This window comes from Cucurbitaria berberidis (genome assembly GCF_010015615.1).
Source record: "Cucurbitaria berberidis CBS 394.84 unplaced genomic scaffold K460scaffold_3, whole genome shotgun sequence".
In the NCBI taxonomy this organism is placed as follows: Eukaryota; Fungi; Ascomycota; class Dothideomycetes; order Pleosporales; family Cucurbitariaceae; genus Cucurbitaria; species Cucurbitaria berberidis.
The window spans coordinates 5,972,497-5,995,861 of NW_024468937.1; the positions used below are offsets into that span (position 1 = coordinate 5,972,497).

General features: G+C 51.0%; 8 protein-coding genes across 8 annotated transcripts; 4 read left to right on the top strand and 4 right to left on the bottom strand.

The window, feature by feature from the left end:
- Window positions 1-395: 395 nt before the first annotated feature.
- Window positions 396-1,245, bottom strand: K460DRAFT_367483 (uncharacterized protein). Its single transcript, XM_040933585.1, has one exon. The coding sequence runs from the start codon at window positions 1,043-1,045 to the stop codon at window positions 716-718; it is 330 nt and encodes a 109-aa protein (XP_040789306.1). The 5' UTR covers window positions 1,046-1,245; the 3' UTR covers window positions 396-715.
- A 243-nt stretch (window positions 1,246-1,488) lies between these two features.
- K460DRAFT_377887 (SGNH hydrolase) lies at window positions 1,489-2,590 on the top strand (the record flags this gene model as incomplete). The annotated part of the gene is made up of 3 exons (XM_040935026.1): window positions 1,489-1,627; window positions 1,730-1,868; window positions 2,068-2,590. 3 exons carry the CDS (start codon window positions 1,489-1,491, stop codon window positions 2,588-2,590), a joined length of 801 nt encoding a protein of 266 aa, XP_040789307.1.
- Window positions 2,591-2,722: 132 nt separating this feature from the next.
- Window positions 2,723-3,926, bottom strand: K460DRAFT_282155 (type 2A phosphatase-associated protein 42; the record flags this gene model as incomplete). The annotated part of the gene is made up of 3 exons (XM_040928547.1): window positions 2,723-3,292; window positions 3,348-3,633; window positions 3,712-3,926. The coding sequence occupies 3 exons, from the start codon at window positions 3,924-3,926 to the stop codon at window positions 2,723-2,725; spliced, it is 1,071 nt and encodes a 356-aa protein (XP_040789308.1).
- Window positions 3,927-4,128: 202 nt separating this feature from the next.
- Window positions 4,129-9,249, top strand: K460DRAFT_336083 (endoribonuclease dcr-1; the record flags this gene model as incomplete). Its single annotated transcript, XM_040930965.1, has 4 exons — window positions 4,129-4,903; window positions 4,948-7,500; window positions 7,551-7,990; window positions 8,037-9,249. The coding sequence occupies exons 1-4, from the start codon at window positions 4,382-4,384 to the stop codon at window positions 9,247-9,249; spliced, it is 4,728 nt and encodes a 1,575-aa protein (XP_040789309.1). The 5' UTR covers window positions 4,129-4,381.
- Window positions 9,250-9,571: 322 nt separating this feature from the next.
- K460DRAFT_406938 (Sec7-domain-containing protein) lies at window positions 9,572-14,609 on the bottom strand (the record flags this gene model as incomplete). The annotated part of the gene is made up of 6 exons (XM_040937012.1): window positions 9,572-9,895; window positions 9,977-10,359; window positions 10,412-10,907; window positions 10,955-11,590; window positions 11,637-14,179; window positions 14,231-14,609. The coding sequence occupies 6 exons, from the start codon at window positions 14,607-14,609 to the stop codon at window positions 9,572-9,574; spliced, it is 4,761 nt and encodes a 1,586-aa protein (XP_040789310.1).
- Window positions 14,610-15,266: 657 nt separating this feature from the next.
- K460DRAFT_367489 (glycosyltransferase family 62 protein) lies at window positions 15,267-17,461 on the bottom strand. Its single transcript, XM_040933586.1, has 4 exons — window positions 16,967-17,461; window positions 16,174-16,853; window positions 15,801-16,120; window positions 15,267-15,750 (listed from the first exon to the last, which is right to left on the bottom strand). The coding sequence occupies exons 1-4, from the start codon at window positions 17,038-17,040 to the stop codon at window positions 15,418-15,420; spliced, it is 1,407 nt and encodes a 468-aa protein (XP_040789311.1). The 5' UTR covers window positions 17,041-17,461; the 3' UTR covers window positions 15,267-15,417.
- Window positions 17,462-19,098: 1,637 nt separating this feature from the next.
- K460DRAFT_377892 (exoribonuclease family protein) lies at window positions 19,099-20,248 on the top strand (the record flags this gene model as incomplete). The annotated part of the gene is made up of 3 exons (XM_040935027.1): window positions 19,099-19,118; window positions 19,150-19,277; window positions 19,413-20,248. 3 exons carry the CDS (start codon window positions 19,099-19,101, stop codon window positions 20,246-20,248), a joined length of 984 nt encoding a protein of 327 aa, XP_040789312.1.
- A 1,126-nt stretch (window positions 20,249-21,374) lies between these two features.
- K460DRAFT_406941 (glycoside hydrolase family 72 protein) lies at window positions 21,375-23,059 on the top strand (the record flags this gene model as incomplete). Its single annotated transcript, XM_040937013.1, has 4 exons — window positions 21,375-21,383; window positions 21,465-21,989; window positions 22,109-22,366; window positions 22,427-23,059. The coding sequence occupies 4 exons, from the start codon at window positions 21,375-21,377 to the stop codon at window positions 23,057-23,059; spliced, it is 1,425 nt and encodes a 474-aa protein (XP_040789313.1).
- Between the last annotated feature and the right edge of the window lie 306 nt (window positions 23,060-23,365).

A 23,365-nucleotide genomic window follows, 5' to 3' on the forward strand; every position in this document is an offset into this window, starting at 1 on the left:
CGCGCTCTGCAGAAACAAAATAAACGGAATGCGCCGCCAGAAAGTTAATTCCAGCTCGTCGTTAATCACCGGCCCCGAGAGCACGGTACATTCTGGAAACCCTGCCGTGTGCCTGCATTCTCCGCGTTGAGACTATTACAAGGGTAACCCCGAGCCAGCTACTCACGACTCTATTGCACTTTCCAACCTGATCAATAAATATTTTCAATCACCTGGATGCTGGGAATCCAGCGTGTGTGAGACCGCCCACCATTCGTTAATCACGTTTCACACCGTCTCCGACTAGCGGATACAGTAAGACCCAACGCAGTCGCAAGGGGCTTCACGGTCTGTTTTTACCCGTCAACCAATGGAGTTGCTAGATGTCTCTTCTGTCGGAACTTACGCGGACAGGCTCGAATCATCTATATCAACTGTCTTTATATATGCCTCGCCTAGATGATGGTACGATGGTTTCCACTTATCGGCAAGGACACCCAAGAAAACAAGAGCGATTTAGCACATTCCAATATCCCTTATCTTTTTAGATGGTAACTCTACATCGCCTATGCTTCGGCTGGCTCGCCTGTAGCAACCTCACGGTACACTTGTGGATTGACTCCGCAGTTCCCGGGATGATGCTTCTACTTTGTTTGTTCCTTCGCGCGTGAATATGGAGTACTGGCAGAACAAAACTAGGAGTGGCTCCATTCCTCTCCTCGCGCTCTATTGCTCATCATCTCTCTTCAAGTCCTTCTTTCCCACCTTTCACCTCCGTATCACCACCAATACCCGTACTCCTAGTCGGCTGTGCCTGGTAATCGGGCTGCTTCGCTGGGTGGTCGTCTCCACTCTTGTGTTCCTCGGCCGAGGCAGACGATTGCTGATCAGTGCTCGGAGTGTCAGAACAAACTTTTGGTGTGGCGGATGAGTTCTCTGCAGTGTCTGCGAAGTTGGACTCTGAATTTTTGGCCATAGTCTTCGAGTAAGAGGAAGAGGTGCCGAAATGCCGCAGGGACCTTTGGACGTGTAGCTGCTGAAGAGCACGGCATCTTAGGTAGGCCATTCTGAAATATATATGATGGTAGTAATTCAATTGTTGGTGTGTTCTTTTCCCTAGCCACAAGGTGGGAATCTTTGCGGCAGTACGTTTGACGGAGGAGACTTATACAAAAATTGCGTCCTTGGCCACAGATGAGTGAGGTCATCATGACCGCTTCAACATATTACAGCCAATTATTTTGGGTGGATCATACATCTACACGCTTGCATAGTCCATCAAGAGGTTCATGTGTGTTGGTCTGCAAAGGAAGGTTATTGGGCTTCCCCGCAATCGGTCGACAACTGTGCTGGTATCACGTGCCCCATGTTTTAGCGTGCCAGCTAGGTCGGACTTGGACACTCGCTGCTGCCTTGCACCTCAAAGTCTTGCAACAACGTCCACGCATCGACCCTGGAATAACATTAATGAGAGCGACGGTGTGTGGAATCAGAAAGTATCTGGCAGCCATGGCATCTTCTGAGAATCCACCAAACTTTATTCTATTTGGCGACTCGCTCACCGAATGGAGCTTTAGCGAGGCAACAGAGGGCTTCGGGTGGTTTCTCGAGAAGAAATATACTGGAAAGGTGAATATTGTGAATGAAGGTACTAATTTCGTTGAATCCTCTGATAACAAAGTTTACTAATGTGTGTATATAGGTCAAGCAGGGTATGTTCACTTCTCTTGACTACATACAATTACACTAGGGTCGTTGATGGTGCGATCTAGATATACTTCGTCAGCACTAGCAGGTGACTTTGACCGCATCATAAGCCGCGCGACCGCGTCCAACGCATCGCCAACCCTTCTCTTCACGATCTTCCTCGGCGCAAACGATGCCTGCAGGTATGAAGATCTACCACGAATACTGTTCGTATGCTTTGCTAACGTCCGAATAGTAAGTGATTTGCCTTCTTTGTAAGACGCTATCAGGCGACAGCCATGAAAACCTACCTTAAATCTTGTCCTATACAGAATCACACCCTTCTTTGAACTTACTACTACTTCTAGTCATCGGGGACTCCGAATACGTTCCCTGGCCAAGGTTTGAAGCCAACATCCGCGCCTTCATCGAAACCATCCTGACCCAAGATGCCATGTTGAACACGAAAATCGTATTGATTGCGCCGCCGCCAATTAACAGCCCGGCTTCATCAAGGGGCAGCATGACAGAAGAGGAAGTAGAGGATGCGAACCAATGGAAGAGAGAAGCACCGAGGTACAAGACGTATATGAGTAAAAAGAGATATGCAGAGGGTATTATGCGGATTGCGAGTGAGTATGAGGAGACTGGCAGGGTGGTAGGGCTAGACTTTTGGCAGGCGGTAGTCACCGCAGGATTGGAGGAACATGAGCGTTTGAACGGAGATAAGAATGCAGATAGCGACGGGGTTGGATATGATGAAGAGCTACCACCAGGAAGTGGATTGGTGGGAGCGAAGCAGTTTGGGAAGGGGTGGTTTGCTGATGGATTGCATTTGGATGTCAAGGGCTACAAGGTGCTGTCCGAAGCGCTGTTTGGACTTATTACGAGACAGTGGCCGGAGCTAGCGCCAGAACGACTATAGCATCTGTCATTGGCATTACTGTACCCGATTACGTTATGTTTTACCATTTCTGTCCATCTCAAAGGGACAAACTTGGATCATAACGACGCTGTAAAGTCCGGAAGTTGATCTATGGGTATCTGCAGGCTCTATTTATCCCCTGTTTAGAGTATTTCCTGATCCTTTGGGATTTGCCTCGACGTACTCATCCCACGCGCGTTGCTTCATGGTCTCTTCATCGGCCAGGACGAGATTATCCTCGTCAGGCTCAGGGCGAACTTCAGACTGGGGACCTCCGCCCTCAATCATTCCACCTCGTCGCTTTTCCTCTTCGAGATACTCATCAATGGTCATGGTTGGGAGACTATGGTCTGGGCGAAACACATTTTTCGTCAGTGTTTGCCGGCTATCTAGGAGAGTAAACGGCCGCATTGGTTTCCCATCACTGCTCAATATGGGCCCGGAATATCTTAGCCCGGCAAGCTGACCATCAAGACGTTCCGAGTACTTGTCTTTGTTTCTGCCATCTTGGCGACCGTCTGGCGTGGGTCCATTCTGATCATATGTAGGCGTGGGTGGAGCGAGCGAGATGATGTGCAATTCCTGCGCTATGGACTCCAGGGTCTGAAAGGTCTGATGCGTAATGAACGCCAGATTTGTCAAGTTGAGCTCTCGGACTACTTGGTCGTCCTGTTCCGCGAGCTTGGGATGTTGTTGAAGGTACTGCTCGTGCCTTAGCCCCTAATTCGGGAATGAAATAGATATTAGCGCAACATACCTCGAGCTTTCTCTTAAGCTCCTTCTCCTCTCGAAACCTGGTGATCTTGGCATCCCGCCTTGCCGCGGCATCCCGCGTACTAGCCGTGGAGAAGTTGTCTTTATCGTCGGTATACGCTTCAAAGAGGTTTGAGCCCGCCTTGTCAAGCAGATCGTAAGAATCCAAGAGCTTCAAGAATCGTTCATAGAGCCCCCGTGCCTGTAGCAGATTGCTCTTCCTAATGGAAATATCTGTACTGAATACCTTTTGCACAAGTTCTGCTAGGTGGTAATTGATGGCCATATACCTTGCAATAAGTAAGCCAAGAATCAGTACGCAGAAGATCAAAATCATAGATGATGAGTATTGGGGGCGTAGGACCTACTGCAGATCAGAGGATGCTACGTCTTCCAAGGTCTCGTTTGGACTGAAAAGCGAAACTTGTTCAGCAAGCTTAAGACATTCTTCGTAGGTGGCGATGGCGGTAATGAGGTTTTCTTGGTAGGTAGGACTGCTCGTTTCATATGACGAAGAGAGCTCCTGTCGTGCTCTCTCGGCGCTCAGAAACAGCCCTCGTATATTTTGCGGTTCGTTTGCCATCTTGGATTATGGCCGAGAAAGCGTGTGTAGTAGGTAGTGGAGTTGGAGATGCTGAGGAATCCGCTGCTGAGGATACGACATATTCAGTTAGCGTGGATGACTCAGCCACTGTCTTGTGCGCTAATGTTGCTAACCACACATACTGCTCGAGGCCTTCATCATCCAGGGTAGACAATATTTTTAAATCTATACTGTCTCTGCAATGCTGAGGTAATAGGAGCTTGAAAGACCCGACTCACCGCCCAAGCTTGCGGCGACGGGTACTTGCTCCGTTTGCTCGGTGGGGGACGCGAACCGACCTGCACAAACAGCAATAGGCTTCTCTTACTTTCAACCGCCTGGTGACTTGATCCTAACTCCTGCACCTCTGAAGAGAGTTTCTCGCTCTAGAACTAGAACGGTAATATTCGTCAACCACTACGGTTGGTATCGCCAACATCTCGACCTACGCAGAGATGGCTTGGGCCCAGGTGGACGAAGAGCAGGATGACTTCTTCTCATGCGACGAGCTGGATGTGTCTTCTATGTCGGGAGATGAGGAAAAGTGCACCATGGACAACGAACGGTGCGATGAAGACAACGAGTCCGACGTGGACGCTGACATTCCGCGCGCACATGGCCCCAAGACGACTTCAGAGAAGCGCAGAGCACAGAACGAGTTGATGAGAGCTTTTGCCGCTAACCTTAGTTCTCACATAACACAGAAAGAGTTCGAGGAAGCCACGTCGAAGAGCGGCAACGAAGAGCAACTTTCTATCCGCGATATCCTTGCGAAACAGGAATCGACCGTCCGTATCACCAACCCCCGTGACTACCAGACTGAGCTCTTTCAGAGAGCCAAGGGCGAGAACATCATCGCGGTGTTGGATACCGGCTCCGGCAAGACCCACATTGCAACTCTCCTACTCAGACACATCCTGGATGAAGAGCTTGAAAGTCGAGCCAGAGGCGGCATGCACAAAACAGCTTTTTTCCTTGTAAGACTTCCTAGACCCACTATGTTCTATTTCTAATAAGATAGGTCGATTCGGTCAACCTAGTATTCCAGCAAGCCAACGTCCTGCGATGCGGTCTCGACCAGAGCGTCGAAGGCATCTGTGGAGCCACGGGTGCATCCTTGTGGTGCAAGTCAACTTGGCAAAAGCACTTTGCAAACAACATGGTTATCATCTGCACGGCCGAGGTCCTTGTTCAGTGTATGATGCATTCGTTTATCAGCATGGCTAAGATCAACCTTCTTATCTTTGATGAAGCCCACCACGCGAAGAGCAACCACCCCTATGCTCGCCTCATGAAAGGCTATTATGCGCAGAATCCTGACACTGGAAACCGACCTCGAATTTTCGGCATGACTGCTTCGCCAGTAGACGTTAAAGGATTGTCATCTGAACATATCAGAGAAGCAGCTAGCAACCTTGAGAAGTTGCTTCATGCTAAAATTGCCACCGCCACCGACAGCACGCTTGCCTCGAACAGCATTAGTCGACCAGATGAAGAGGTTGCAGTTTATGCAAGGCTGCAAAGCGAGTACGAAACCCCTTTTCACCAAGAAGTAAAAGCTAGGTATGGTGACGTGACGGCTTTCCGGAAGTTTTTTATAGCTTCCAAGCGAATTGGCAGTGATCTTGGGTGCTGGGCCTCCGACATGTACTGGTCTTTTGCCTTTGCGGATGAGCAGAGTTCCAAACTTCAGAACCGTGAACAATCCAAGTACAATAAGGCCAAGAAGGACGACTCTCAGGAGGATTGGGACCGCAAAATTAAGCGACTACAAGAGGCAGCGGAGTTCGTCCAGCAACACAGTTTCGGCTCACCTACCCTCAGCGATCAGGATGTGAGCTCAAAGGTCCAAAAACTTCACTACTGGCTTAATCGATACTACGAACGAAGTGACGAGGCTCGATGTATTGTTTTCGTCGAGCAACGACAAACGGCCCGGTTGCTGAAACTCCTATTTGGGCATATTGGTGGCCCCAACCTCCATTGTGACGTTCTGGTTGGCGTCAACAATCGCGCTGGCGAGCAAAACGTGTCCCTACGGAATCAGATCCTGACACTAGCCAAATTCCGGCGCGGAGATTTGAACTGTTTGTTTGCTACATCAGTTGGCGAGGAGGGACTCGATATACCCAAATGTAACCTAGTGGTTAGATTCGACTTATATCGAACTATGATTGCATATGTGCAATCTAGAGGCCGAGCCCGTCATTATAACTCCAAGTACCTGCACATGCTCGAAGCCGGCAATAACGACCACAGGCAGAGAGTTATGGACGTTCGGTATGACGAGCAAGTGATGAGAACTTTTTGCAGGGGTCTCTCAAACGATCGCAATACTGTTGAGTACGACACGGATGGCAGCGAACTACTGGAGTTCCAGGATAAATTGTTCCCAAGTTTTGCGGATCCTGAGTCCGGTGCAAGACTGACATATTGTTCAAGTTTATCCGTTCTTAACCACTTCGTCGCGACATGGCCTTACCCGAACCATGCAACTATGCAACAGCCAAACTACGTCATTTGTCCTGAAGCTAATCACGATCATCGTGACCCTCAGCGGAGAGGCTTTGTATGCGAGGTTATACTGCCAGAGGGCTCACCTGTCACATCCATTAGAGGGGAAGTTCAGGGGAAGAAGGCAATCGCCAGGTGCTCGGCGGCTTTCGAGATGTGCCTCGAACTTCGTCGGAAGGGCTTCTTGAATGAATACCTACTTCCCTCAAACTACAAACTAGCTCCGACCAATGCAAATGCACGTTGGGCAGTGAGCGAGAAACATAGGGGCAAGTTTCCGATGCTCATCAAACCAAGCTTTTGGAAGCAGAGTCGCGATAGCGTCCCTGAACGCTTATATCTCACCGTGGTTGACCTCGATGCATTGGACCGATTCCACCAGCCTCTGGGAATTCTCACGCGAAATCCGTTACCGCAACTACCGAGCTTCCCCGTCTACCTCACTGACGGTAGAGCTTCGAACATTGTCTCTCAGCCCTGTGCTACACCTCTTCCGCTTACCACGGAAACTTTGGATGTTCTCACAAAGTTCACCTTGCAGCTCTATGAGGATGTATACAATAAGGTATATGATTACGATATTCGCAAAATGTCGTATTGGCTCGTCCCAGTCCTCCCAAGTCGAGGTTCGCCACCTTTCACGAAACTCGAACAGATCCTGGACATGGAACAAATATGGAAGGTCTACAAGCTGCCTACGTGGCAATGGGAATCCGGAACAAAAGCAGAAGATCTGATTGACAGGTACTTTGTGGATCCCATGAATGGAGGTCGACGTTATTACTCGGATCGCCTGGCACCGCACCTCAGACCCCAAGATCCAGTGCCTACCCATATTCCTCGGCAGAACCACAAGTTTATGAACAGCATCCTAGACTATACTGATAGTAGATGGCTCAAGAGTCGAGACATCTCTAGATGGGATCAGTCACAACCAGTACTTGAGGTGGAGAGGATTTCATTCCGCCGTAATCACCTTGCTCGCATCGAAGACAAAGAGCACAAGGAGCTTGACCACCTGAAGGCCTATATTTGCCCACAACCTTTGCGAATATCAAATGTAAGTCACTCATAGCTTGTATAAACGAAGAAGTTTTAACATTCATCTAGCTCGCCACTTCCTTTGTTGTGATGTGCTACGTGCTGCCAGCCGTCATTCACCGCTTCGAAAGCTATCTCATTGCTATCGAAGCTTGTCAGGCTCTTGACTTGAAGATCAGCCCGGCTCTAGCACTTGAGGCTTTGACCAAAGACTCTGACAATTCTGAGGAGCATGGAGAAGAGCAGATCAACTTCAAAAGCGGTATGGGGCCAAACTATGAGCGCAGTGAGTTCTTAGGTGATTGCTTTCTCAAAATGGCTACTTCCATTTCGGTGTTTGTCCAACAGCCAGACGAAAACGAATTCGAATTCCACGTTCGCCGCATGGAGATGCTCTGCAATAAGAACCTCATGGAGACTGCCGTGGGTAAGAAGAAGGGTGGGTCCGTTGACGACCCGGAGCGTGACCTGCAAATTTACAAGTACATCCGTACGGAAGCATTCTCTCGGTATGTGCTACGATGATTTGAGTAACGAAATGCTAATAGCAAGTAGTCGCACTTGGTATCCGGAGGGCTTAAAGCTTATTAAAGGCAAAGGCATGAACAAGAGTGAAGACGATTGGCTCAAGCTCACACACAACCTTGGTGACAAGAGCATTGCCGACGTCTGCGAAGCCTTCATCGGCGCTGCTTTCATGGAACACCACAAAGGTGGCCAATGGAGTCCAAGTGATTGGAACGAGGCCGTCAAAGCCGTGAAGCTATTCGTGAATAGCAAGGATCACCTCATGTCCAAGTGGACAGATTACTACGCGGCGTACCTCAAACCAAAGTACCAAGTTGCCGATGCAACGGCCGCAATGGTCGACATGGCTCGGCAGATTGAGAGTAAGCACTCCTATCACTTCAAGTACCCACGTCTAGTTCGGTCGGCTTTCACCCACCCTTCTTACCCCTTCATGTTCGAAAATATTCCCAACTATCAGCGACTTGAGTTTCTAGGAGACTCACTGCTGGACATGGCCTTCATCATGCATCTCTTCTACAAGTACCCGGACAAGGATCCCCAGTGGCTCACTGAGCACAAGACACCGATGGTATCCAACAGGTTCCTGGGCGCCGTCTGCGTCAAGTTGGGGTGGCATACACACCTCAAGCAGAACACTGCCATCCTCAGTACGCAGATCCGCGACTACGTCATGGAAGTCGAGGAAGCCGAGCGCGAAGCCAATGGAGCAGTAGATTACTGGGTCATGGTCAGCGAACCGCCCAAGTGCCTTGCCGACGTGATCGAAGCCTATGTCGCAGCCCTGTTTGTGGACTCGGAGTTCGACTTCAACACTGTACAGCACTTTTTCGACCTACATCTTATGCCCTTTTTCGTTGACATGACCCTCGAATCGTATGAGACCTTCGCTTCTAACCACCCTACCACACGCCTCAGTCGTCTTCTCTCCATCACCTTTGGCTGTAGCGATTGGCGTATGGGGGCGCTTGAGACCGAGACAATCATCCCGGGCAAACACAAGGCGATTGCAGCGATGGTAATCATTCATAACAAGGTCCACTTCTATTCTTTGGGCAAAAGCGGTCGGTATGCGCGTGTCAGGGCGAGTCATGCGGCCTTGGAGAAGCTGGATGGGCTCCCGCCATACGAGTTTCGGAAGAAGTACGGGTGTGATTGTATAGACGAGGGAGAAGGAGAGGGTAAGGCTGGTGAGATGGTGATAGAGGTGATGAAGGAGGCTATGGGGCCGAACATGTAGTTAGTGGAGTGGTTTTTGCATCTGCATGCGAGGAAACAAGGCGTAGTGTGGGGTGGAACTTTACGACGCCGCCTGAAAAGGTTGAAGGGCTTCATGATGCTCACTCATATGTTCCTTACTGGTTGGCGGAGATGGTCTATTGCTCAGGAGTCTTTTTCCATAGTACTGGTTGCGTATTCCATACCAAACGCTATTCTTGGACTCACAGGCCCTCGCATTACGCATCATGCATACGCGACTTGCTTCACCACTTCTACAATGAATACATGTGATTTGCCTAAACATCAAACTCCTTTACGACTTCGATTTGGAAAAGGAGCTTCTAACCCTCTTTTTCCCCCGTCTTCTCTTGCACATTTCCGTCTGCGTTTGTCTTTTCTATACCTTCTTGCTCTTCTTTGCTTTTCTGCAACGCCACGTCGGCTTCCTTTGACACACTCTCATCCTTCGATGCATTCGGTCTCACCGGCTTTCCGGCTTCCTCAGGGAACAACTCGGCGAAGAGATGTGGTTGGAAACGGTTGATGCGCTTCCACGTTTCGTTCCAAAGCTCTTGTCGTTCAGGATGTTCATCAGGTGGGGCGAGGTATCCGCCGTTGGACATTACGAGGAGCATGTTCTTGAGGTTTTCGGATACAGCTTCCTCCTGCATCATATCAGCAAGACATTCAGATTACATTGATGAAATTGATGAAAAGTGGAAAAGAGGGAGAAGGATGAGACATACCAGATTATCCCCCTGTCCACTGTTGATCAACCGATCCATAATTGTGATGATCTTGAGCCACAATTCCAACAAATCAATCGTCCCACTCAGTAGGACGAGATAGTGTAAGAATACCTTTGACAGCAGCGTTGCAGCACGCACACGCGTCTCGCTCATACCAAGCGGGTCCGACTGGTAGACTTCTGGCTTGAGAAGCTGTGTAATCAAGGGAACGAGCACTTCACTAAAGATAGCAATCCATTCTTTGTGGTCGGGGGAGGCAAGGTGGTTAGAGAGTAGTGTGCGTTGGAGGGAAGAGAATGCTTGTTGCCGGATTTCGCGGCAAGGGTTGAGACATTGGTGCGCGAGGGTCTTGAGGATGGGGGACCAATATGCTGTCCAAGCTATTGGTCAACGTTAGCAAGCCAACAGCATGAAGCAAGTTGTATTTCTTACCCTCAGTGGTCTCTAGATGAGACTGTTCGATGAAGTTTGGCACTCTACTCGATAGCTGGAATACGATGGACATGGCGTTGCTTCCTCGTATCACAATCTCGTTGCTCTCTGGCTTCTTCGTCTTCGGTCCTTTGCCGCGTCTTGCAGCCTGATCGTGAAGCTGTTCTTCCCGTGCGCCTACCTGAGCTGCTGTAGCAAACTCATTCAGCAGCGCTATAGCAGCTTCGTAGTTGTCTGCGGTAATGCCAGGCTGGATGGAGGTAGTAAGGTCTTCGACGAGTTGGAAGACGTCTCCTGCTACATCGGGCACTCCAGACAATCTGTTCAGAATAGTCCAAAAGTCGGGCGAACCTGCCAATTCACTACGGAGGGCATTTGGTCCCTTGCAGCAGTCTGTCAGACCCTTGAGGATTGGCTGCGAGCACTCTTGCAGTAGCGCATCATTGAAGCTTGAGAACGTGTGAAGGAGGACAGGCGCGCGGATGAAGTCATAGTCCTAGACGTGTTAGCAGAGCTCCAGTGCCAAGGTCAGCTGAGACTTACGTTACTAGCCTTGAGTAGACTCAAGAGGTAGTACACTGACCGCGCAATCACGACATGGTGGTGTTTCGTCGCGTCGCGGATAACACTTGACAAGGCATCTGTCACATCCTTCGCAAGCTCCTTGACAGTCTCATCATCCCGTAGTGCTAACACAGTCGCCAACTCCAGGACAAAAACCAGGCCCGGATCGTAGAGCGGGCCTTTACCCTTCTGCCTGGTGCCATTCGGTCGCGGATTCGCTCCCGGGATCTCTGGTTTGACAACAATAACTCTTGGTGAGCCATCCTCAGGTATGTGTTCGAGCAATGACATTAGTAACGACCGTAGTGCTTCCACGGGTAATTGACTGATGTTCGCTAGAATGTCTTCAAAATGGCATTCCTTGACTGTGTCTACGGTGCAAAGCGTATATTCAATCTCCTGGTCTGATGGCTCCGGGGGTTCATCATTGGCGAAACTCGACACATACGACGTCAACGCCGAGAAAATGCCAGTATCAGCAGGTCGCTCAACGCGGTCGATGATTTGCGCAGGGTTTTGCAGAGGTATCGGGGGTAGTGCAAGGGTCTTTTGGAAAGAGAGGAAGTATGGGGGCAATAGTGAGTTGACAAAGAGATTGACCATGATGCGGATGAGCTGCCAATGTTAGCGAATGAGTACTGGAGTAGCGTTGAAGGCTTACATGATTCCACCCGTCCCGTATTGAAGCCTCGTGGCTCTTGATGACCTGGAACAGCACCACGGTCGCCAATTGTGCTCTGCCATCGCGCCCAAAGCGCACCGCAGTTTCGCTAACCATTACACTCTTCTTGTCGGCTTGTACTTCCGTGTTGAGCGATGTGCTCGGAGGAACATCAGGCGCCAATGTACTGATGTATGACAGGCATGAGATGATACGGTCTAATGCATCGCTCAGTCCGTACTTTGCGGCTATTTGGGCACATTGGTCGAAGCCCAGCACCACACGCGAAAAGACAGCATCATCCGTAGCTGACATGAACACGTACGACAACGTTGCTATAATCGGCTTCCAAGTTGCGGCAAACATATCTGCGTCGAAGATATTCGTATCGCAAAAGACGATATCTGAGGTGGACTGAACCTTAACGAGCAGCTCTTTCCACGCATGATCGTAGGCATTTCTGTCGTTGTGCTCTTCAGGCAGGATGATCTCTCTGTTTTTGATAGACTCGAACATGGCCTTCAAATACTCGGGATCAAAGTCTTTACCGTCATTGACCCCCCTAAGGTTCTTTGCAAAGTCTTCCAACTGCATTCGCTTGTCGCCTCTTAGATTTGGGTTGTGCTGATCAGTATTTAGCATAATGACAGCGTACGTGAGGACATAGATAGCATCCTTATTCGCGATGCCTTCAGGTTGCGCCATCTTGAAATACTGCTCGGAGAAATCCGTTACAATGCGTTCAATGAGTCCAGATTCGCCAGGAAGACGGAAAGCATGTAAAAGTTGTCGGAGCGCTTCGTCAAGTCGTTGCTCTTTGAAGTCAAACAAGCTGATGAATGCGTGCAGTATCGCTTCACTCCCCTTCTTTGAGATGAACTCTCCGAGGACCCTCTTATCCACTCTTGTCGTGCCTTTGACGAACTCGGCGATGCACTTGGGGTCATCTGGGTCTCTGATGATGCCTTGGGAGGTTAGATACGCAATACCGGCCTTGGGCTTTTCATTGAATTTGGTAGCCCCTCGGATGATGATCGCCTTTCTGGCTCGCTGTTCACGAAGGGATTCAGCGCTTGGGAAGCCCTCCGTCACGGGCTCCTCGTCCAAGCGATCTGCTATCGATTGCACAAATCCAAGCAAGGCATCCAGGCACAGTGGTGGCACATTCACGGTACTCCAGGTGGCTGAGTCTGGGAAGGCGTTCCTAGACAGGAGGCCAACAATGTCCATGCAGACGTCTCCACGATCGATCTCGCAGTCATAGTTGACGAATAATTCAGCCATGAAAGATGGTATCCGCACCAGACCACCGAGGTTCTCCACCATGGCTTCACGAGCATCGGGTTTCCGCGCACCTCCCTCTAGTCCAAGCTTTTGTCGGTCCTTGACAGGAACCGGTGTCGATCGACCACTGCTGCTATTCTGCTGTGGTGGTTGCTTGACGAGACTGGGTGCGTGCGGAACACCCTCGTATAAGGAAGGCTCGATGCCAGGCTCAATTGGAATTTCAACTCGCGGGAAGAGACATGCAACCAAGTAGGAGAGGTATAGCTCTTGCTGCAACTTGAGCACGTTTCTGCATGTTGCCAACAGAGTCCCTGCCACACGCAATGACTCGTTCAGAATGGCCATGTTGTCTGATCTGACTAATTGGAAAATGTGTCGGCATAGTGTATCTTTTGCCAAGTTCGCAAGACTTGGGTGACTTGCTATTGACGGCCCTGCGACCTCGAGTGCCACATCAACGATGCGTAATGCCATGACGCGCATAGTGTCTGTATGTTGTCGATCATGCGGGTCGAGAAGATCTACCAGTACACGGAAGAGCTCCCTGATGGAAGGCAATGAGTATGGTCTGATCTCTAGAGGTTGCTGTGGTTCACCATCTGCTGTTATAGGGAGATCAAGTGTACTGCTTGCGGGATTTACTGTGCTGTCAATATCGACTTGGCCGTTCTCTGAGCCACTCGTCTGCTGGGGTGCCTCGACTTTGTGCTGTGCATACGCCCCCTCGCCGTTCGCCGTTGGGTCCATCTTTAAGCCGTCCTGCTCGTCCTGCCCTTCGAGCTCTCCGTCTAGCGCTTGAAGTTCATCCGGCGACTCAATCTCTAGTGTCTTCAGTCTCCGGAATATGACCTGGCACATGGACACCATAGCAATCTCTGCAGACCGACGGAGCAGTTCAGACAGTCTAGCCTGGCAACACATGCTCAAGCCGGTCTCCATCATCTCGCAGACGCTCTCGTCCCCGAGTACCTGTCCGCCAGGGCCTGAGATCATGCCCTCCATAAGCTTCAAGATGCGGAGTAGGACAATCTCGTCAGCTGCTGAATCACTAGCCTCGAACCGGCAGTGTGTGATAGCAGACGAGAGTTGCTGCATAGCTTCTGGCAATCGCGGAGAGTCCTGGCTGATGATACCGTACGACAAGAACTTTGTTATAGCAATGAGCGCAAGCGAAGTGATGGGCGCAGAGGTCGACGAGGAGCGGATGACTTGGAGGAAAGGGTGGAGCATGGAGGGCGTATCAAAGGCCCTGATATCTACTGGTAGCATTAGTACAACTCGACCGCTACCCTGACCGTAATGCGTACCTTTGCATCCCTTCAAATCATTTCTCAGGCGCGCAAATGCAGACATCAAAGGATTGTCCTGTAGGCTCTTGCCCTTCTTCCCTCTCAGACCCCATCTGCTAGGTACGGCTTCCTCTTGTTCGCCAGCGTTGACAATGCCCTGCCCTGTTCGATCCCGCCGTTGCACGGCGGGAGTCTTGTTCGAAGAGCTACCCAGTATAGCTGATACGGAAGAATGTGCCCAGCGAGCATGCTTCCGCATCGCAGACGTGACAGTAATACATTCTGTGACAACCAGAGCTACCGGGTTGACTGCGACGGTAATGGGTCGGGCATCGAGGCTTGCCGTCGTGTCTGTAAGGGTTGGGCTGACATTGTCTTCGCTTTCGCTGCTGGACATGGCGACGTAGGGCTCGTATTCTTTGGTGGTATGCGACAAAGGGGTGGTGAGCGCGGAAATGGTATCGTTCGTTCGTTATTGTAGTGGGAGGACCATGGACAGCCAAGTGTCCAATTCAAAACTTCTAAGAGAGGACACGCATCCTTCGAGCTGTAACTGCTGACGAAGAAGGTTCTGCTAGTTGGGTAAAACCGTGTGTATCGTGTCCTTTGTACAAGTGTCACCGGACGGCAGGCAACAGCAGTAGATAGATGATGTATGGTTTGGACGACTTGAACATTTGGGCGTAGCTTCGGAGGTCCGAAACGCCGCCACAGCCACGGGGGCGCAACTTTGGGAGTGCCAAGATGTCAGAGCGAGGATCAAACGGCCACTTCGATTCAAAGTAGAGACAAGTCTAGCAATAGAACAGTCGGTTTTCATATGCTAACATACGCAACGCTCACATCTTGCTGCCGAGCTAGTTTACAACACCCGTAATGCAACAAGCTGTCTAATGTATACAATCCTCCAAATCTTCAAACGCCCATCAATCTAGAAAGAACACGCATCGGATACCACCAGAAAGAGACCCGCTCGGCGTATGCTGGTAGGTCTGGCGATGTGCCACGAAGTCCTTCAGGCTCCACTGTAAGCAGGTCGTAAATCGGAAAATTACACGGCTCAGATCTGTCTCCAAGATTCAGAACAGAATCGTACAATCGTTGCGGAGCTGTCCCAGCCCGCTATATCTCCCAAATCGTCAATCTGGTTGCGGGTCAGAGACGTCGCTCCCCGGTATCTCAGTTCGGACGTACTGTGAAAGCCATCACTTCTCCTCTTTCTCTTTTGATTCTGCCTTCTTGGGCTCCTCCTTGCTTGCTACTTTTGCCTTTTCGGCTTCCACCTTCTCCTCATTCTTGGCTTTCTGGACCAGGTCCTGGACGGCCGCCTTCTCCTTCTCCCAGTCGGTCTTCTTTTCATCGAAAGACTCTTTGATCTTGTCCATCCGAGCCTTTTTCGCCTCCTCTTCAGCTTCTTTGGCTTTGCGTTCCTTCTCCATTTCTTCCATGTGTCGGATGTCGTCGACGCTAGGCTCGTAGAGATGCCAGATGGTGTAGTGCGGAAGACCCACAACGGAAAACTTCATGCGCTTGGCCATCTGCGAAAGATTAGTCCTGAAACAATAGCTAGTAGATTGAGACAACTCACTTTGCCAAATCCTTCCGTCTCGGCATGCTTTTCAAAGCTAAAGGCGGGAAAGTGGACACCAGAGCGAAACACCTTGGCTTTGGCGAGGATACTGACACCGCCGACACCATCAATCTCCATCTCCATATCTGGGTCACCGTACGGGTCGCGAAGATAGGCTAAATGCGGCCGCCAAGTAGCGTATTCTGCGTATCCCTCAACAATGACCGCGTCCTCGTCAAGCGTGTCCGCGAGGGCGAGGGCAGTCTCGGATTCCTGCCATGAATTCAGATCGTAGGGCTGTTCTCCTCCAAGCCAATCGGGAAGCGGTCGCCAGACATCTAGACAATATTGTTAGTGATATGAGCTTCAGGTCGCATCGTCTCCATCATACTTGGTACAATGACATCCTTGTTGTGTCGCATGAGATCCTCCAGGATGGTAAACGGTGCTGTTTCTACATCAACATCTCTCCAGTACACCCAGCTGTGCGTCGGGCGGAGAGCAGCGCTCAGGAGCCAATTGCGCGCCTGGGCCATTGATTTACGACGACCAGCTTGCGCTGCGAAGCCGTGACGACTCTCAACATCCTGGTTGACCTTTTGTCCAAAGTCCTTCTCCATGATGGATATCTCGCCGAATTGTTGTTTTGGCTCCGGGTCAGCCTGCAGCTCTTCCAGTTTCTGCGTCAAGAGAGAGATTGTATTGTCTTTTGAGTCTCCGACGAGGAAGGCCAAGTCGATAAGATTGTGCGGGTACGTCAAGTTCTTCAAATGGCTGAAGAACATGTTCAGGTGCGGTGCGGCGTCACGTAGCGGAGCACATAGTAATATCCTCTCCTCTCTTTCCCATCCCCTCGCGGTACCCTGTACATTGTTTAGGTCGTAATATCGCACCGTCTCGAGTTGCGAGTCATCACTCGAGGTGATGAAACTCAGGGGGCCGGAGCCCAGGTTTGGTCGCAGGTCGGGGAAGAAGAAGAACAGTGCTGTGAGGAAGAGCGATGCGGCCAGCAGCAGGCGTTGTATTAACTGTCTCCGCCTTCTCAGCGCAGGTTGTGATCGCGGTTGAAATCTGCAATGGCAATGGAAGTTAGAGTCATGCTTCTTGGAGTCGTGGTAAAGGAGACGCGAGGGAAGCTGCGGCGGGAAAACTGCGCTGAACATTGCGCCTGCGGAACAACGTACTTGTGAGGTTGAATAGAAAAAGTGCTCCCTCCGGATGAGGGATAGGCCCCGTTGGAGAAGGCCTGGCGGTGCATCTTCCCTTTCGACGAAGAATGTAAGGGCAACATTCAGAGAGACGATTTGCAGATTCGGGACGCACTGAGGTCTCCCTTGGGCACCCCCGGTCAACTTGGACCCGCCAGATCACCACTTCGCTGGAAGCGCGCGACACCTCTGAAGCTGCGTTGGCTCTCTTAATCTCACCAAGGTCAATTGCGGTCGGCGACAGCAGTCGCAGGGCAGGTTGGTCCGGCGTGAGAGTCTGCGTTTGTGAGGCTTACGAGCGTTCTGGGGAGGTTGTCGCGTCTTGGTGAAGTCGAGACAAAGGCTTGGCCCAGGATTTATTTCGCTAAGGCCACCGTTGACGTCCAAAGGGGCCCTGATGGCTTTAAGTGGCGTCTTATGATGCGGGAAGGCCAGTCAAGGGACTCGACAAGCAGGGCTGGTGAGATGCAGATTCGTGATAGGAAAAATTATGGCCAGCTTTCAAGATTACCTGCTGAGGTGCGATGCTATGCCAAGCCCCTAAGATGGACGTTTCAGACCTCCTCGGGCGCGTCAACGAGAGAGCAATCATGTGCAGGAGTGCTGATTTCCCAAGCTGGTGACAATGACAATGAGCTCTTTGCTGGATGATTCAACCTGCTGCGCTTGCGCAAGTTCACCGTCTTTGAGGCTGTGGCTTCCATGCAGCACACGACGCCGCCCCTGGTGGGTGACGACAGACCTCGGGAGGTACCTCGCCCTAATTATGATACGGCCAAGTCCAAATCTGAGACGCTCGAAGAACACATTGGCACATGGCATAGATTGCGAAAGTATGGATTGCAGGGCAAATTACATGTTGACTAAACGGGCATAGGGCCCAGGAGTTGGCCTTCTTTGGGAGAAGTACCAGCCGGCTCACCTGGGCAGAGCCTCATATTCTACAAATCTTCACCTTCATGTCGCCCCGAACTTGTACACGTACACGGCCAACGCTATGCAACTTTGGTTGAGGCAACGGGTCCTGAGAAGCTGGTTAGCGAGATTCGCACATCCATGTTGCAGAACCAGCAAAGAACGCTTCTTGCTCAGACAGCCTTTTTAAGTCACTCCCCACCGCCGGCCTTAGATGGGGCAGCCCAAGACGGAGTGCCACAATCCTCGTGCTCAAAGACCACAATTACGCACCGCTGGACTAGCCTGCAGTGCAACTCCACAACCCGTCATCCCGGCCGAAGCCAGTAGAGTGCGAGAGGGTGACCCGGCGGCAGATGTCGTTGAATGGATAGACTAGGTTTTCCTCCTAGCGAAGGGGATAGGGATCGAAGTGCTTACCTTGCCATTTGAAAGGACGACGCGCAAGCCAAGTAGGTGGACCTAGAAGAACACGTCAGCAATGTCGTTTCCAAGACGTTCTTAACCAAGTAGAATAAATAAACCAAGATCAGACAAAGGTAAGCGGTATGTGTTGTCTTCAATAAAGTTCAGTAGCAGAACTGAAATGATACGTTCATCATTGGAAAGGGCAGTCGTTGAGAGAGGGATCCTCACTTACCGATGTCAGTTGTCTCATTGTACAAGCTGTCGAGTTAGTATCAATGCGACTATACTTGCCGAATGCGTGTCCCCTTTAGACATGCAGCATTATCCCTCGCCTACACCGCGTTGCCAGAATAACGCCAAAACCCATTCTCCATGGTTTGGGAATGAACCGAGAACCGGCGACGGGCTGTGAGGGAAGCCCGATGGTCTATGATCGAATCGACAGACGGCTGAAGATGCAGTATGACCTAGCAGTAGCATTCTACATCCGCTGGGGTGCTCGATGGCATCTACGCAAAGTCAGTCAAAGGTCGGAAGCTGAAATGCGAAACCGAACAGTGAGAAGTCGAGATCAGACGGTGGTGCATGTGTTCAATGCTCATTAAAGATCACGAGAACGTAATTCAGGGGGTATCAATCATAAAAGGAGATAATAAAGAGGGACATGATAACATACCTTGCGCGGGAAGTGAGGTGGAAGGAAAGTAGGAGCTCAAGCGAAAGAAAATTGAGCAGGACAACGAAATCTTGGCGGATTAGTCACCCACATGAGATCACCGCTCGAGATGGCGCGACGAACATTTCCGCACACACACCACTACGATGAATACGGACAGAAGGAGAAACAACGCGCCGAGCGGCGGGACTTGTGCGCCCGTGTTCGCGCGCACGATCAAGGAGCCGGGATATCTTCAGACTTTGAGGCCGTCAAGATCAAGAGGTTCGAATGAGCTCCGCAAGATCTGTACGTGCTTCTATATTGCCTTCTGCGCATTAGTGACTGCTACTATCTGCCTCAGTCGACCTCCTCGCGCTATCCGATAGCTTCATGTCGATTAGAATGGCTGTTCCGACTACTCTTTGCTAATCACTGCAACAGTCCTCCAAACCTCAATCATTCCCTCTGCTTCAGGCTCCGCCTACCTCGAAATTCCCTCGTCTTCTCCCGCCTCCAAATCGACACTCATACCACCAACGTCCTCTCTAAAGATTACTGCCTCGGTCCAAGGGCCTAAGCCCCTCCCCCGTAGCGTGCCTTTTAGCCCCTCGCTCCTCCTCACTACGACTGTGAAGTTTGCACCATTCGCAACCCGGCACCGACGAGGCTATATCCGAGACTCCATAGAACGGGATCTCGGCGTTCACCTCGAGACCGCACTGCGAGGTGTCATCATTGGTGAGCGCTGGCCGAAGAGCGGCGTAGAGGTTGTCATTACGATTCTGGAAGGCGATGAGGATGGATGGTGGGGTGATTCTGGAAACGACGGGAGCGTAAATAGAGGTGGTTGGGGGCTACTAAACGTATTAGCGGGATGTATAACGGTTGCCAGCGCCGCGATCACGGACGCAGGAATCGACTGTGTGGACGTGGTATGTGGTGGAGTGGCAGCGTTGACGCGGGATCCGGCCGCGAGGGATAAGAAAGAGTTGGTCAGAATATTGGACCCGTGTCCCGCGGAACACAAGGAAATTGTTGCGGCATGTGCGGTTGGATATCTGGCTTCCAGGGACGAAATCACAGAGATATGGATGAAGGGAGATGTTGGGGCTGATCCCAATGCCTTGGTCGAGGGAGCTACGCACGCAGCGGTTGGCAGCCTAGCGGTCGTCAAGGAAGTCCTACTTGAGGCGCTCCAAGCAAAGTTTCAGGGACCGATGGAGGGCAACGAAAGTGGTCTGAAGAGAAAAGCGCAGGACGTTGAGATGACTGGTTGAAGGGCAATGAGCGGATGAGTCGCCCGAGCTCCTCCCATACTCATCGAGGCCAAGTCGAATGGGCCAGTCGCTCATACTACGACGAATTGGAAGCCATCAGCCTCGCAAGCGTTCCAGTGCCTGAATTCGATCGGCAAAAGAGCAAGCTTGTTCGACGACGTTTCTCCTTTGGTCGGAGGGTCCAAGACACGCGTCGGGCTGGCGTTTGAGATAGCATCAAAAATCTGGCACATATGTGTACTCCTGCGGCCTTTCAACATGCGGTAGAAGCGTGTAAAACAGGGCATTGGAGACAAAGCCTTGATCAAAGCGATCTGCTTAGTCTTGAGAGTCTATTTCCTCGAACAGAAGTGTGAATAGAAAACACAAAGACCAAACGAATCATGTGCTACAAGGCTACTCCAGTGACTTGGTGCTCTACCTCACGCCAAGAATATGGCGCGGAAGTGTTGATGGAACGATTGGTGCGAAACATTTGTAGCCCATGGGCTCCTGCGATCCCTGTCCCCTTCCTTCGGGGGAATGGTGTCACAACATTCCTCTTGTTACTAGCACTCTAACACAGGAAATTAGTTTGATGAGAGAGCTAACCTCTGCTTTGTGATGGGTTTTCGAGATATTAGAGAGTGCAATTGGCAGGCTAGGTGCAAGCTCGAACAAATCCTACCTTGCTTGCGCCTCGTAGGAATCGCCAGATGCTGACACTGACGCTATTCATCCCGCTTATCGTGAACAGTAATCCTTACCGAAATTGAGGGGCGCACCTACGATGTCCAGAAGGGAAGGTTGTAACTTGCCGCACGTTGCCCGAACCAAACGACATGGACTGGTGATTATATTCTCTTCTCTTCTCTTCTCTACTTTACTCTACCCCACTCTACTCTTCTCCCTTCACTCATCTTGTCATTCTTTCATCCGCGGACAACCGTCTGCGCGCCGTTCGTTCCATTAGCGTCTACTCACAGGGCTCGACTTCCTCCACTAGTCCCCTTCCCTGCCACTAGTTTGGTGCTCTAGGCAGGTTATTGTCGCGACATCCAAGACGGTCGAGTACTCCACGACGACGACTTCTTTTCTTCTTCGACGCTGTCCACAGTCACAGTCACATTGGTGGCAGTCGTTCGCTATGCCCTCTGTACGTGCCGATCCCCAACTCCCCAGCGGCGGTCCACCAAATCCATGGTGCAAACTAGTGGGCCCTGCTAACGGTTGATAGCTCATTCGCGCCATCGCGCTCCTACCCGCCCTCTTCTCGACCATCGCGCATGCCGTCCACCCTGTACAAGTCCGCGGCCAAGACTTTGTCGACAGCGTCTCGAACAAGCGGTTGATGATTATTGGGGTCGACTATCAGCCTGGAGGTCAAGCTGGGTATAAACCCCAGGATGGCCAAGATGCCTTGACCAATGCGGATGTTTGTTTGAGAGATGCAACGGTTATGCAAAAGCTCGGCGTCAACACGATTCGCGTCTACAATGTCGATCCCACACTCGACCACTCCAAATGTGCTTCCATATTCAATGCGGCTGGAATTTATATGATCCTCGATGTCAATTCGCCCTTGTCGGGGGAGAGCATCAACCGCGCGGAGCCATGGACCTCGTACAACAAAGACTACCTCAACCGAGTCTTTGGCGTTGTCGAGAACTTCAAGAACTTCCCCAACACACTCGCTTTCTTCGCTGCGAATGAGGTCATGAACGATCTAAGCACCGCCGAGTTCAATCCTCAGTATATTCGGGTAAGAGGCAGTCCTAGTCCCCTTCTCCAATCACCGCACGACTCTACAAACGGCCTTGCGAGTCGCTACGCACACCATTCGCAGTGTTCCCTCACGAATGAAACGCTGACCAAGTACAGGCTGTCCAGCGCGATTTGAAAAATTACATCAAGAAGCACTCGTCTCGAACGATTCCTGTAGGCTACTCCGCTGCCGACGTTCGTGAGATCCTCCAGGACACGTGGGCATACATGCAATGCTCCCACAAGGACGACGCTTCATCCTCCGATTTCTTCGGCCTCAACTCGTACAGTTGGTGCGGTGCAGACGCCACCTTCCAGACATCGGGCTACGTCGATCTAGTGAACATGTTCAATCAGTCAGCCATCCCTGTCTTTGTAAGTAGACCCCGCCAAGGTCTTTAGGTTGCTACATATCCTAACGCTGTTTGTGTGCAGTACAGTGAGTACGGTTGCAACAAGGTCCAGCCCCGTGTCTTCGCCGAGGTCGCGGCGCTCTATGGCGAGCAGATGACGTCGCTTAGTGGTGGCCTCGTGTACGAGTACAGCCAGGAAGAAGCAGACTACGGCCTAGTAGTACTCAACAGCAACGGGTCGGTGAGCCTCAGGCAAGACTACGACAACTTGCAGGACCAGTTCAACAAGCTGGACATCAGTCTCATCCAGTCCACCAAGCCGCAATCTACCCAGATCAAAGCACCCGAGTGCAATGATGACCTTATCTCGGCGGAGAAATTTAGCAAAAACTTCACGATTCCGGCCGTCTGCCCTGGTTGTCAAGATCTGATCAACAACGGCATCAAGAACCCGAAGAACGGCAAGCTAGTAGATGTCACTGAGACAAAAGTCAAGCAACAGGTGTATGGCTCTACCGGAGTGCAGATACAGAACCTAGAGCTTACTATCGTGGCGAACGACGGGTCTAACACCCCCGGTGGTGAGAACACGAGCCCAAGCGGTACGGCTAGCGCACCTCCGCAACCCTCGACAAGTAAGAAGGGGGCGGCGAGCCGCCTTTCAAGCGATATGTGGTTGTGCGTGTGTTTGCTAGTAGCGGTAGTGCTAGTCTGAGTGCTAAACAGCTTCGCGACCCTATCTAATTGCCTGTTATACGGCAAATGGATCGAGTCCCAAAAGACAAATTGGCACCCTCATGCGACGAGGTAATGGTTATGATATAAGGCCAAGCTTGGCCGGGATTTGTCACTTCTTTCTCATGTATATGCTTGGGCTATATATACCCCCCTTTTTGATTGAGCGCGGAGCTGGTGGTTTGGCAACTACTTATTGACCGCTGTATTTGGGATAATAATTTACGAGTCCGATTGCCCATGAGACTTGCTAGCCATGAGCGATAGAAGTAAGCTTTTGAGCCTA